The sequence below is a fragment of the Oncorhynchus tshawytscha genome, linkage group LG28 (assembly GCF_018296145.1).
Source record: "Oncorhynchus tshawytscha isolate Ot180627B linkage group LG28, Otsh_v2.0, whole genome shotgun sequence".
NCBI lineage: Eukaryota > Metazoa > Chordata > Actinopteri > Salmoniformes > Salmonidae > Oncorhynchus > Oncorhynchus tshawytscha.
In genome coordinates, this window is record NC_056456.1 from 15,977,635 (window position 1) to 15,992,654 (window position 15,020).

Here is a 15,020-nt window from a genome sequence, read left to right on the forward strand (position 1 = left end):
GATGTCAATCAAAGAGGCACTGAGTTTGAAGGTAGGCCTTAAAATACACCAACAGGTACACCTCCAATTGACTCAAATGATGTCAATTAGCCTCTAGCTTCTAAAGCCATGGCATCATTTTCTGGAATTTTCCAACTATTTAAACACAAGTCAACTTAGTGTATGTACACTTCTGACCCACAGGAATTGTGATACAGTGAATTGCAAGTGAAATAATCTGTGAACAATTGTTAGAAAAATGACTTGTGTCGTGCACAAAGTAGATGTCCTAACCGACTTGCCAAAACTATAGTGTGTTAACAAATTTGTGGAGTGGTTGAAAAATTTATTTTAATGACTCCAACCTAAGTGTATGTAAACTTCAACTGTAAATAAGTATTCAGATCCTTTGCTGTGAGACTCGAAGTTGAGCTCAGGTGCATCCTGTTTCAATTGACCATCCTTGAGATGTTTCTACAACTTGATTGGAGTCCACCTGTGCTAAATTCAATTGATTGGACATGATTTGGAAAGGCCCACACCTGACTATATAAGCTCCCACAGTTGACAGTGCATGTCAGAGCAAAAACCAAGCCATGAGGTCGAAGGAATTGTCCGTAGAGCGCCGAGACAGGATTGTGTCAAGGCACAGATGTGTGGATGGGTACCAAGAACACAGTGGCCTCCATCAGTCTTAAATAGAGGAAGTTTGGAACCACCAAGACTCTTCCTTCAGCTGGCCACCTGGCCCAACTGATCAATCAGGGGAGAAGGGCCTTGGTCAGGGAGGTGACCAAGAAGCCGATGGTCACTGCCAAAGCTCCAGAGTTTCTCTGTGGAGATGGGAGAAACTTCCAGAAGGACATCCATCTCTGCAGCACTCCTCCAATCAGTTCTTTAGGTTAGAGTGGCCTGATGGAAGCCACCTCTCAGTAAAAGGCACATGACAGCCCGCTTGGAGTTTGCCAAAAAACACCTAAAGACTCTCAGACCGTGAAAAACAATATTCTCTGGTCTGATGAAACCTAGATTTAACTATTTGGCCTGAATGCCAAGCATCACTGCTGCAGGAAACTACAGGGACTGGGAGACCTGTCAGGATCGAGCGAAAGATGAACGGAGCAAAGTGCAGTGATCCTTCATGAAAACCTGCTCCGACGCGCTCAGGACCTCAGACTAAGGCCAAGGTTCACCTTACAACAGGAGAGCGACCATAAGGACACAGCCAAGACAACGCAGGAGTGGCTTCGTATAAGTCTCTGAATGTCCTTGAGTGGCCGAGCCAGAGCCCGGACATGAACCCGATCTAACATCTCTCTCCAACCTGACAGAGCTTGAGAGGATCTGCAGAGAAGAATGGGGGAAACTCCCCAAATACAGGCGTTCCAAGCTTATAGCATCATACCCAAGAAGACTGGAGGCTGTAATCGCTGCTAAAGGTGCTTCAACAAAGTACTGAGTAAAGGGTCTGAATACTTATGTAAATGTGATGCGTTTTTTATTTTTAATACATTTGCCAAAATGTAAGAAACAGTTTTTGCTTTTGTTATTGTGGGGTATTGTGTGTAGATTGATGATGGGGGGGAAAACAATTGAATCCATTTTAGAATGAGGCTGTAATGTAACAATGTGGTAAAAGTACATGTTTTTTTTAACATCTTTTGCTTCTTTTTTTTTGTTCAGGAATCTGAAAATAAATGTAATCTTGATTTTTGGAAGGCCAAACAGCCCCCATATTGAATCTGTATAAAATAAACCGGAAAGCACACACCTGGGTAATCCCTGAATTATTAGTGTTCTGAGACTGTAGTATCTTTTTGTTACACCAGATGGTAGTACAGTGTTACATTTCCCCTTTAAAGCTAGCTCTATCAACACAGTACATACAGTATATTTTGCTCCTTTGTTGTTGTTTTTTTGCTGTCATTATCATGGCCATGGTTTTTGAAAGTCTCTTGCCATAGGCAGCCCTATTCAGATTTTTTTTTACGCTAATTGGTCTTTTGACCAATCACATAAGATGTTTTTCAGAGCTGATCTGATGGGTATGAAGATCAATTTAGTGAGAAGAGAAAAAAATCAGAATTAGGCTGCCTGTTGAGATATGGCCAGACAGTTTTGTATAAAGCCAGGCTTTTATGGCCATGATCTGTGCTTTTACAAAAAGGGATTGGCAACATGCCTGTTTGTTCCTCAGATTAGGTGTTTGACCCAGTTAATCGGTGTGATCAGCTTAATTTAGCAATGTTTCAATGCAATCACCTGTGAAAGCTTAGGCTAGCGGGGCTAATGTCATGATACGTACTCAAGATTACATTAGGCAACGTTAAACAAAACATGGGCTCTGTCAAAATAATGACTCTTGTTGCAACATGCTAACATGTTTGTACTTTTCCTTGAAACTTAATACAATCATGATAATATATGCCATTAAGCAGACACTTTTATCCAAAATGACTGCATGCATACAATACACCTAATCAGATTTTCTATGGCAACAGCTAGTCTTTGTTGCCCTTTCACTAGTAGTTCCAATCAGCATTAGAAAGGTTTTTGGGTGCAAGGTCTCAGAATGTATTCAAATCTTATTTTCACGAAGGAGCTTTATTGAGGGACTTTATTGTTGCCTTTTGGGACTAGCGCTTTGATATATGTACCTGCACTACATGTGTATATATAGGGGATGAGGTGTTTTTATACAATATAAAATAGTCCAATTATTAGTTACACCATGCAACTTTCCCAAAATAACTGGCATACAATAGAAAGGCCAGTGTGTTGATTCTATTTTTTAGTATTGCAACCCTGAAGTACTCAAAAACTACAAGCTGATCTTGTACGCTGTCTGTGGGCTCCCTGAGAAATAATTGTAAGAAGCCTACTGATGCCCTGATACCTGCAGGTTCCATTTTGTGCTCAACCATACTAAATCATAGGTTTCACAAAGTTAAAAGACTTTAAATCATGATGTAAGATGATCAGGTACGTGGCTTTTTTTGCGAGTTATTTGTAACCTATAGTTTGTCATTGTTTTTTTGTTTGTTCTATTGTTGAGTGACAGTTGATGCTTAGTTAGTTTGAATAGCTTGGAGTGGTGACTACTAGTCTTTGTGCCCAGAGTATTGTTGCCAGGTTATGGCTTGTACATTCCGTGGAAGGTGACCGGCAGAGAGCACTTCACCTCTGCCCTGGTGATCTCCGACATGTCCTTGGCGTTGAGGATCAGCATGTACCCTGGCCTCTGGGCCCCGGTGGCCACCACAATGGTCAACTGGACACCTGTGGGTCATTGGAAAACCACACTGGTTGTTAGAAAACAGCCTGGACTCATAGACTAGACGTAACATATTACATTTTATATCGGGGAATCTCAAATTAGTATGATATGTTATGTTTGGTATGGTTACATAAGACAGAAGGTTACTTAACCCTTTAACCTAAACCTTAACCCCTAGCCTAGGTAACGTTAGCCACAACAAATTGAAATTAGTAACAAATCATACATATTGTATATTTTTAGCATATTGTACGCATTGCAATTCGTAACATATCATACGAATTGTAATTCATACCATATTATACAAGATGGATGATGGACATCCACAAATTAATACACAACATATCATACTAAATGGAGGTAGACAGATTTACATTTACTATGTCTACCCCTGAGTCCAGGTTTGAAAATACAGCGCCCACCAAATTTTACAGTAACCCCACTTTTGAACAAATTTTGCTTAGAACATTTTTCTACTAAATTGAAAATACCTTGTCCCTGGATAAATAGCTAAAGTCTCTTAAACTCTCTTCCTAACACTAACACAAACAAGATACTGGGTATGTGTTTGCCCTGCACCATACCTGTAACTGTTACCGTATAAAACAGTAACAGTACAGTACATACCATCATCATCCACATCCACGTTTCATCCATGATTTGAGACAGGAACTCAACCCTGAAGTGGTTGGCGCATAGGCCCAGAGAACAGCGCTTCAGGCTCCAGCCAGATGGTCCCGTCAGAACACATCACCGATGTTGCCGTGGTGTACGGCAGGCAGATCAGGTTCTGTCCCTGCTCCTCCTGGAACATATAATCAGTATATGTTGCTATCCAAAAGAAGGGAAAATACAGGCTATGCACATACGCACTTGAATGTAATTTTTTTTTTGACACAAATATGTAAATGAAACATTTATTTTTTCTAAAGCTGGAATCCGTGGCGTTTGCGATATTACAACAACAAAGACGTTTGCATATTACAACAACAAAGACGTTACTTCAAACAAATGAACCAGAACAAAAACAATAACGTGCTTGGGGCGAACAGTGGTGCTGTTTCACCTTTCGCGGATTTCAGCTTCCATTTCAGGATTTCTGAGGTTGAGGAGTCATCATGGCTGCCTTCTTCACCTCCTCCCAGTTGGAACACAGGTTGGCCAGCCAAAGGTAGTTGTAAACAACTCAAACCTACCGGGAAACAAAATAAAGAATGAGTTTTATAATCCTTTGAACAGACAGTGTTTAAAGACCATGGGCTAGGAATCATTAATCAATTCTTCTGAAAAAGGACATTGCTATCAGGCTGACTACACTGCTCGCGTGTAACATAAATGTTATACAATTGTTGCACCGACACTGCTCGTGCGCACCAATGAGCGTCTGCGTTGCCAAGGACTAAAATAGAAGTCAGTTCTATTTCTGACGCAGATTGCGCTGCAAGTCCTGCCTCTCCCATCTCCTCATTCGTTCATAGAAGCAAATACAAACGTGCCATCTCCTCATTGGTTATACCCATGCGGGTGACTGAAAGACAAACGAGGTCAGTGCCGGTAATGCACCTAATTTATGAAAGTTGCCAATCGCAATATAAATTCAAGAAAAGTAAAACCCTAGAAGGAGGAGAGATGACTAGAAACGATTCGGTTGACCGTTTTATGTGTGGATTAATTGGTGGAGTAGAGGACCTTGTGCATTTCAGGTAAAATAACAACTCAATGTTTATATCCCAGGACAAATTATCTAGCAACAGAAAGCTAGCTAAATAGGACGAATTAGCTAGCAAGTGCAAGCTAGCTAGCTAGCTAAATTGCCATAAATGTTTAATGCTTTTCGACCTGTCACCAAATTAATATAATTGGTTCAGAGTTTGTTTTGATATTTTAACCTGCGTGTCGTGATGACGTTTGGTGTGGGGGGACAAAACACATTTTTGCGCGATGGCGCACACGTGCAGCCGGTTTGGGTTCCATGTAAGGCAACTCACTTCAAATGTATGCCACCCCTGAAATCCCTCAGTCCATAAATAATCTAGTCAGTTATGACGTCATCACTTTTTATGTACACATTTACATTTGCCAGTGTACCGACATTGCCATTGCTTATGAGAGACATTGTTCCATTACCCTTTCCATGTACACACGTCAGCCACGATAAAGCCTTGTTCCTCGTAAGTGTTGATGTGATGAAACAGGTTGATAGGAGCAGCCCTGAATTTATGGTAAACATACTCTCCTTGTCCTCCTCCAATGTCCTTTCTGGCGATGTGGAACAACGTCTGTGAAAAACAGGTGGGGTTTGCTGAAGTCTCTTGAGACAGCACACATGCATGGTTTGGTTCTCAGTGCCAAGATTAGGTACAGTATGCTGTTACTGTATGTTCCTGTATATAAATGTGTCACATTTAAACCAAAGTATATTGAGTGTTTATTTCCTGAAACCAAAAACCTCATTGGACTCAAAGCAATTACATGTAGTTGGAGCCTCGGATGCTCCAGGCACTCAGGAACGTAAGGTTGATTTTCACCGGGGTCACGAAGACAATGTAGTTCTACGACATGCCAAAACTAAGGGTGATATGGAAACCATACGACATATGACTTAGTCCAATTTACACAAACTGCCACTGCAGTCTGTAACACAGGAGGTGTGTTGATGTTAGACTTTATGCTGTTTCGGGGACCTCAAGTTTGACTATAAACATGATGGACATGTTATTATGACCCACCTGTGCACATAGGAGGGCGTGAACCTCTTGGCACTGGGGAATTGCACCACAGCCATAGACTTTTCAATGGGGTCTGAGGAAAGGACACAAGATGCAAGCAGGGCACAAGCCTTCAGCTTGCCTTCCCGTTACAGGTTCTCCTATCCAGAACATGTTAAGATATCAAGGACAAGTTGCTTACATGTTGTAGCTTAATTCAAACATCGACTAAGAGGTGGAACATGTGCATGAAGACTGAATAAATATGGTGCACTTTTTATTTTCTTGGGATACAAGCCCAACCTTTCTGTGTGGGTGGGGTCCTGATAACATTGTAGGTCAGTGACGCTCCTTTTCCCATGCAGCTTCCTTTGTTGAACACTGTTCCGTGCGAGTGGGCTGTCACTCCATTGATGTTGACGCAGTCCCCCTGAGGGGAAGTGAAGTCATAGTGTTATTCAGAATCATGTTATACATTATTCATGTGTTATAACTTATTGAGAAGTGCAATTTCTCTCTATAATCAGTGGACCAGTCGGTAACACTTCTGTTTTTTGAGTCAGCTGAATTAGAACAAAGAACATATGCAAACACTGTGGTTCCTAATATATTGGGAATAATGTAATACAGGGGGATGGAATCTCAATTTTGACCTTCTTCAGTGTCTCCAGTGTGTCAGTGTTGACTTTAGTGATGTAATTGGTTTCTGTGATGGCATAGTAATCTTCACCAATGGGATAAATGTTCACCAGGCAGGTATCAGTCACCACAACACCCTTGAAGTAAGTGAAAAACCTGCACGGAGAAAAACATACACAAGTTTTGAAATTGGCCCGAGTCATCATCAAAATGATGTTCAGGGCATCAACTATAAAAATATACACACTGATTGATATGAAGGATCAGATACAGGCTAGCAAATAACAATTTACAGGAAATGTTACTCATCTAATATAATGGCAAACATGAAAAGTGATGATAGACACTGTGCATTCGGAAAGTATTCAGACCCCTTTACTTTTTCCACATTTTGATACGTTACAGCCATATTTAAAAATGTGTTTTTTTTTCTCCCCCACATCAATCTACACACAATACTGCACAATGACAAAGCAAACACAGGTTTTTAGAATTTTTTCACACATTTATTAAACAAAACTAACTGAAATATCACATTTAATTAGGTATTCAGAACCTGTACTTTGTTGAAGCACCTTTGGCAGTGATTAAGCCTTGAGTCTTCTTGGGTATGACGCTACAAGCTTGGCACACCTGTATTTGAGGAGTGTCTCCCAGTCTTCTCTGAAGACCCTCTCAAGCTCTTTCAGGTTGGATGGGGAGCGTTGCTGCACAGCTATTTTCAGGTCTCTCTAGGGATGTTCAATCGGTTTCATCGGTTTCAAGTCCGAGCTCTGGCTTGGCACTCAAGGACATTCAAAGACTTATCCCGAAGCCACTCCTGCGTTTTCTTGGCTGTGTTAAGTGTCCTGTTGGAAGGTGAACCTTAGCCCCAGTCTGAGTTCCTGAGCGCTCTGGAGCAGGTTTTCACGAAGGATCTCTCTGTATTTGGTCCGTTCATCTTTGCCTCGATCCTGACTAGTCTCCCAGTCCCTGCTGCTGAAAAACATCCTCACAGCATGATGCTGCCACCACCATGCTTCCCCATAGGGATGGTGCCAGGTTTCCTCCAGATGTGACGCTTGGCATTCAGGCCAAAGAGTTCAATCTTAGTTTCATCAGACCAGGGAGACCTGTTTCTCATGGTCTGAGAGTCTTTAGGTGCCTTTTGGCAAACTCAGAGCAGGCTGTCATGTGCCTTTTACTGAGGAGTGGCTTCTGTCTGGCCACTACCATAAAGGCCTGGTTGATGGAGTGCTGCAGAGATGGTTGTCCTTCTGGAAGGTTCTCTAGAGCTCTGTCAGAGTGACCATCAGGTTCTTGGTCACCTCCCTGACCAAAGCTCTTCTCCCCCGATTGCTCAGTTTGGCCGGGTGACCAGCTATAGGAAGAGTCTTGGTGGTTCCAAACATCTTCCATTTAAAAAAATGTAATTTAAAAAATATATATATATAAAAATAAAATATATATATATATATATAAATATATTTTATTTTGTATTTTTTTCACCTTTATTTAATCAGGTAGACCAGTTGAGAACAAGTTCTCATTTACAACTGCAACCTGGCCAAGATAAAGCAAAGCAGTGCGACAAAACCAACAACACAGAGTTACACATAAACAGAAATACAGTCAATAACACAATAGAAAAATCTATGTACAGTGTGTGCAAATGTAGAAGAGTTGGGAGGTAAGGCAATAAATATGCCATAGAGGTGAAATAATTACAATTTAGCATTAACACTGTAGTGATAGATGTGCAGATGATGATGTGCAAGTAGAGATACTGGGGTGCAAAAGACCATGAGGATAAGTATTTGTGCTATTTACAGATTGACTGTGTACAGGTACAGTGATCGGTAAGATGCTCTGACAGCTGATGCTTAAAGTTAGAGAGGTAGATAAGACTCCAGCTTCAGTGATTTTTGCAATTTGTTTCAGTCATTGGCAGCAGAGAACTCGAAGGAAAGGCGGCCAAAGTAAGTGTTGGCTTTGGGGATGACCAGTGAAATATACCTGCTTCATTTAAGAATGATGGAGGCCCCGTGGTTCTTGGGAACCATCAATGCTGAAGACATTTTTTGGCACCCTTCCTCACATCTGTGCCTTGACATAACCTTGTCTCGGCACTCTACGGACAATTCCTTCGACCTCATGGCTTGGTTTTTGCTCTGGCATGCACTGTCAACTGTGGGAGCTTATATAGACAGGTGTGTACCTTTCCAAATCATGTCCAATCAATTGAATTGACCACAGGTGGACTCCAATCAAGTTGTAGAAACATCTCAAGGATGATCAATAGAAACAGGATGCACCTGAGCTCTATTTCGAGTCTCATATCAAAATGTATGAATACTTATATGTAAATAAGGTATTTATGTGTTTTATGTTTAATACATTTGCAAACATTTCTTAAAACCTTTTTTCGCTTTGTCATTATGGGTTTTTGTGTTAATTTATTTAATCCATGTGGAATGTGGAAAAAGAAAAGGGGTCTGAATACTTTCCAAAGGCACTCTATACTTAACCCTTTTTTTACCAGGTAAGTTGACTGAGAACACATTCTCATTTAAAGCAACAACCTTACAGGAGAGAGGAGGATGGATAAATGAGACAATTGTAAACTGGGGATGATTATGGGGACCATGATGGTATGAGGGACAGATTGGGAATTTAGCCAGGACACAGGGGTTAACAGCTCTACTCTTACAATAAGTGCCAAGGGATCTTTAGTGACCACAGAGAGTCAGGACACCCATTTAACATCCCATCTGAAAGACAGCACCCTACCCCCTGGGGCATTGGGATATTTTCTTGGACCAGATGAAAGGGTGTCTCCTACTGATGCTCCAACACTGCTTCCATCAGCATCTGGTCTCCCATCCAGGACCAACTATGCTTAGCTTCAGAAGCAAGCCAGCAGTGGGATGCAGATTGGTAGGCGACATCATTTTGACACTGTATTATTTTTCTTTTTGTTTATCTAAGCATACCTACTGAGCTGTCTGCGTCCTCCTGACTGGTAGTTTTGTTTTTAACAAACTAAGTATGCTTTTCTGCATCACTGCTACAATAAAAGATTGAAAGAAATGTGAGTCTTATTTTGTACTTTTAATAACTGCTTACATTTCTAAAGTCTACCAACCTTGTCACTAGACATGCAAGCTAAGATAATTAGACAAGCTGTAACGGTTTTCTAGGTGTGAAGGAGAGTCGGACCAAAATGCGGCGTGTAGATTGCGATCCATGTTTAATGAACAAACGTAAAACACAAATCAATATTTCAACATTACAAAACAAAGAACGTAACGAAAACCGAAACAGCCTATACTAGTGTAAACTAACACAGAGACAGGAACAAGGACACTAAGGACACTAACAACAAGGACACGAAAACACATACGAACGATGGTCAGAACGTGACAGTACCCCCCTCCCCAAGGTGCGGACTCCGAACGCACAACCTAAACCTATAGGGGAGGGTCTGGGTGGGCATCTGTCCGCGGTGGCGGCTCTGGCGCTGGACGTGGACCCCACTCCATAATTGTCTTAGTCCACCTCCTTAGCGTCCCTTGAGTGACGACCCTCGCCCCTAACCTTGGCCTAGGAAACCTAACCACGGACCCCACTGGACTGAGGGGCAGCTCCGGACTGAGGTAGCTCAGGACTGAGGGGTAGCTCGGGACTGAGGGGTAGCTCGGGACTGAGGGGTAGCTCGGGACTGAGGGGAAGTTCAAGAGGAAGCTCAGGACTGAGAGGAAGCTCAGGACTGAAAGGAAGCTCCGGCAGGTTGATGGATCTAGCAGATCCTGGCTGGCTGGTGGTTCCGGCAGATCCTGGCTGACTGGCAGATCCTGGCTGAATGGCGAATCCTGGCTGAATGGCGAATCCTGGCTGAATGGCGAATCCTGGCTGAATGGTGGATCCTGGCTGACTGGCAGTTCTGGCAGATCCTGGTGGATCCTGGCAGACTGGCGGATCCTGGCTGGCTGGCGGATCTAACTGATCCTGGCAGACTGGCGGACTTGCGGCGCTGGACAGACTGGCGGCACTGGGCAGACTGGCGGCACTGGCGGCGCTGGGCAGACTGACGGCACTGGCGGCGCTGGGCAGACTGACGGCACTGGGCAGACTGATGGCACTGGCGGCGCTGGGCAGACTGACGGCACTGGCGGGGCTGGGCAGACTGACGGCACTGGTGGCGCTGGGCAGACTAGCGGCGCTGGGCAGACTAGCGGCGCTGGGCAGACTGGCGGCACTGGGCAGACTGGCGGCACTGGCGGCGCTGGGCAGACTGGCGGCACTGGAAGAGTCCGGTTGACTGGCGGATCTGGAAGAGTCCGGTTGACTGGCAGATCTGGAAGAGTCTGGCTGACTGACAGCTCCGTACAGACTGGCAGCTCCGTGCAGACTGGCAGCTCCTTGCAGACTGGCAGCTCCTTGCAGACTGGCAGCTCCTTGCAGACTGGCAGCTCTGGCTGCTCCATGCAGACTGACAGCTCTGGCTGCTCCATGCAGACTGACATCTCTGGCTGCTCCATGCAGACTGGCAGCTCTGGCTGCTCCATGCAGACTGGCAGCTCTGGCTGCTCCATGCAGGCTGGCAGCTCTGGCTGCTCCATGCAGGCTAGCAGCTCTGGCTGCTCCATGCAGGCTGGCAGCTCTGGCTGCGCTGAACAGGCAGGAGACTCCAGCAGCGCTGTAGAGGAAGAAGGCTCTAGCTGCGCTGAACAGGCGGGAGACTCCGGCAGCGCAGGAGATGAGGAAGGCTCTGACAGTGCTAGATAGACGGGAGACTCCGGCAGCGCTGGAGAGGCGAGGCGCACTGTAGGCCTGATGCGTGGTGCTAGCACTGGTGGAACTGGGCCGAGAACACGCACAGGAAGCCTGGTGCGGGGAGCTGCCACCGGAGGGTTGGTGTGTGGAGGTGGCACAGGATGGGCTAGACCGTGAAGGCGTACTGGAGATCTTGAGAGCAGTGCTGGCACAGGACGTGCAAGGCTAGGGATGTGCACAGGAGGCCTGGTGCGTGAGGCTGGCACCAACTTCACCAGCTGACTAACACGCACCGCAGGACGAGTATGGAGCGCTGACCCAGGTGCCATCAAATCCCCGACACGTTCCGTCGGGCGAATTGCATGCAAAAAGCACCAACACAGCAACTCCCTCATTTCTCTCTCCTCCAATTTCCCCATTAACTCCTTCACAGTCTCTGCTTTGCTCACCTCCAACACCGGCTCTGGTCTCCTCCTTGGCTCCTCACGATAAACAGGGAGAGTTGGCTCAGGTCTGACTCTGCCACACTCTCCCTGGAGTACACCTCCAGAACCCAATTCAGACTACTCTCTGCCCACAGTTTTATTCTCAAACTGTCTATCATTTACTCTTTCAACTAAATAAACAAACACATTTATTGTTCAAATTTCCGTTACTATGTGACTACACTACCCACAGATTAAGAGCCTCATTGCCAAATCCAGAACTATCCCTTTAATGACTGATCTTAGCTGTCCTGATTTGCATATTCCCAGAATTTCACTTCACAACCACAGACAACTGTACCTAGATGGGATTGTTGATTCACAAAAATTATCATATGGAAAATATATACTCTGCCCATAAATATTTTTCAAGGGTACCTTTCAAAGTAGTTGTAAAACCGTAATAGATGAGGTCGAGACCGCTGTGGCACTATATAACAACATCTACCCTGTCTATATTTCTGTGGGTGGAAGCTCATCATAGAGGTCACATGCAGGGTGCTCGTCACTCAACCAATCACCTTGGGGAAGGTCTGAGACAAGAGCCAATCACTACCCTAGCAGGGTATCACCTGATCTGGGTGAGTGAGTGCACAGAGAATATGAGCCATTGTGAGTTGTCTTTACAGGAGAAACCAGCCAGTGCAGCTCTCCAGCACTACTGGTGGATGTGACATCACTGGTTTGGAAACACTCATGGCTGGTATATGAGTGCAATGTGTGAGTTGGAGTACACCTCCAGAACCCAATTCAGACTACTCTCTGCCCACACTTTTATTCTCAAACTGTCTATCACATTTACTCTTTCAACTAAATAAACAAACACATTTATTATTCAAATTTCCGTTACTATATGACTACAGTTTTATTCTCAAACTACTGTCTATCACATTTACTCTTTCAACTAAATAAACAAACAGATAAAGAGCCTCATTGCCAAATCCAGAACTATCCCTTTAATGACTGATCTTAGCTGTCCTGATTTGCATATTCCCAGAATTTCACTTCACAACCACAGACAACTGTACCTAGATGGGATTGTTGATTCACAAAAATTATCATATGTAAAATATATACTCTGCCCATAAATATTTTTCAACCGTACCTTTCAAAGTAGTTGTGAAACCGTAATAGATGAGGTCGAGACCACTGTGGCACTATATAACAACATCTACCCTGTCTATATTTCTGTGGGTGGAAGCTCATCATAGAGGTCACATGCAGGGTGCTCGTCACTCAACCAATCACCTTGGGGAAGGTCTGAGACAAGAGCCAATCACTGCCCTAGCAGGGTATCACCTGATCTGGGTGAGTGAGTGCACAGAGAATATGAGCCATTGTGAGTTGTCTTTACAGGAGAAACCAGCCAGTGCAGCTCTCCAGCACTACTGGTGGATGTGACCTCACTGGTTTGGAAACACTCATGGCTGGCATATGAGTGCAATGTGTGAGTTGGAGTACACCTCCAGAACCCAATTCAGACTACTCTCTGCCCACACTTTTATTCTCAAACTGTCTATCACATTTACTCTTTCAACTAAATAAACAAACACATTTATTATTCAAATTTCCGTTACTATATGACTACAGTTTTATTCTCAAACTACTGTCTATCACATTTACTCTTTCAACTAAATAAACAAACAGATAAAGAGCCTCATTGCCAAATCCAGAACTATCCCTTTAATGACTGATCTTAGCTGTCCTGATTTGCATATTCCCAGAATTTCACTTCACAACCACAGACAACTGTACCTAGATGGGATTGTTGATTCACAAAAATTATCATATGTAAAATATATACTCTGCCCATAAATATTTTTCAACCGTACCTTTCAAAGTAGTTGTGAAACCGTAATAGATGAGGTCGAGACCGCTGTGGCACTATATAACAACATCTACCCTGTCTATATTTCTGTGGGTGGAAGCTCATCATAGAGGTCACATGCAGGGTGCTCGTCACTCAACCAATCACCTTGGGGAAGGTCTGAGACAAGAGCCAATCACTGCCCTAGCAGGGTATCACCTGATCTGGGTGAGTGAGTGCACAGAAAATATGAGCCATTGTGAGCTGTTTTTACAGGAGAAACCAGCCAGTGCAGCTCTCCAGCACTACTGGTGGATGTGACCTCACTGGTTTGGAAACACTCATGGCTGGCATATGAGTGCAATGTGTGAGTTGGAGTACACCTCCAGAACCCAATTCAGACTACTCTCTGCCCACACTTTTATTCTCAAACTGTCATTTACTCTTTCAACTAAATAAACAAACACATTTATTATTCAAATTTCCGTTACTATATGACTACAGTTTTATTCTCAAACTACTGTCTATCACATTTACTCTTTCAACTAAATAAACAAACAGATAAAGAGCCTCATTGCCAAATCCAGAACTATCCCTTTAATGACTGATCTTAGCTGTCCTGATTTGCATATTCCCAGAATTTCACTTCACAACCACAGACAACTGTACCTAGATGGGATTGTTGATTCACAAAAATTATCATATGTAAAATATATACTCTGCCCATAAATATTTTTCAACCGTACCTTTCAAAGTAGTTGTGAAACCGTAATAGATGAGGTCGAGACCGCTGTGGCACTATATAACAACATCTACCCTGTCTATATTTCTGTGGGTGGAAGCTCATCATAGAGGTCACATGCAGGGTGCTCGTCACTCAACCAATCACCTTGGGGAAGGTCTGAGACAAGAGCCAATCACTGCCCTAGCAGGGTATCACCTGATCTGGGTGAGTGAGTGCACAGAGAATATGAGCCATTGTGAGTTGTCTTTACAGGAGAAACCAGCCAGTGCAGCTCTCCAGCACTACTGGTGGATGTGACCTCACTGGTTTGGAAACACTCATGGCTGGCATATGAGTGCAATGTGTGAGTTGGAGTACACCTCCAGAACCCAATTCAGACTACTCTCTGCCCACACTTTTATTCTCAAACTGTCATTTACTCTTTCAACTAAATAAACAAACACATTTATTACTCAAATTTCCGTTACTATATGACTACAGTTTTATTCTCAAACTACTGTCTATCACATTTACTCTTTCAACTAAATAAACAAACAGATAAAGAGCCTCATTGCCAAATCCAGAACTATCCCTTTAATGACTGATCTTAGCTGTCCTGATTTGCATATTCCCAGAATTTCACTTC

The 15,020-nt window shown here is 43.6% G+C and overlaps 1 protein-coding gene across 1 annotated transcript in view; it reads right to left on the reverse strand.

The window, feature by feature from the left end:
* Nucleotides 1-3,935: 3,935 nt before the first annotated feature.
* Nucleotides 3,936-15,020, reverse strand: part of LOC112227362 — a 54,879-nt gene continuing 43,794 nt past the window's right edge. Inside the window, exons 3-8 of the mRNA XM_042308356.1 lie at nt 6,618-6,759; nt 6,268-6,394; nt 5,986-6,058; nt 5,384-5,535; nt 4,323-4,448; nt 3,936-4,061 (exon numbers count right to left, since the gene is read on the reverse strand). Of these exons, the coding sequence (XP_042164290.1) occupies nt 3,997-4,061; nt 4,323-4,448; nt 5,384-5,535; nt 5,986-6,058; nt 6,268-6,394; nt 6,618-6,759 (685 nt within the window). The 3' untranslated portion in view covers nt 3,936-3,996. The remainder of the gene's footprint in view (nt 4,062-4,322; nt 4,449-5,383; nt 5,536-5,985; nt 6,059-6,267; nt 6,395-6,617; nt 6,760-15,020) is intronic.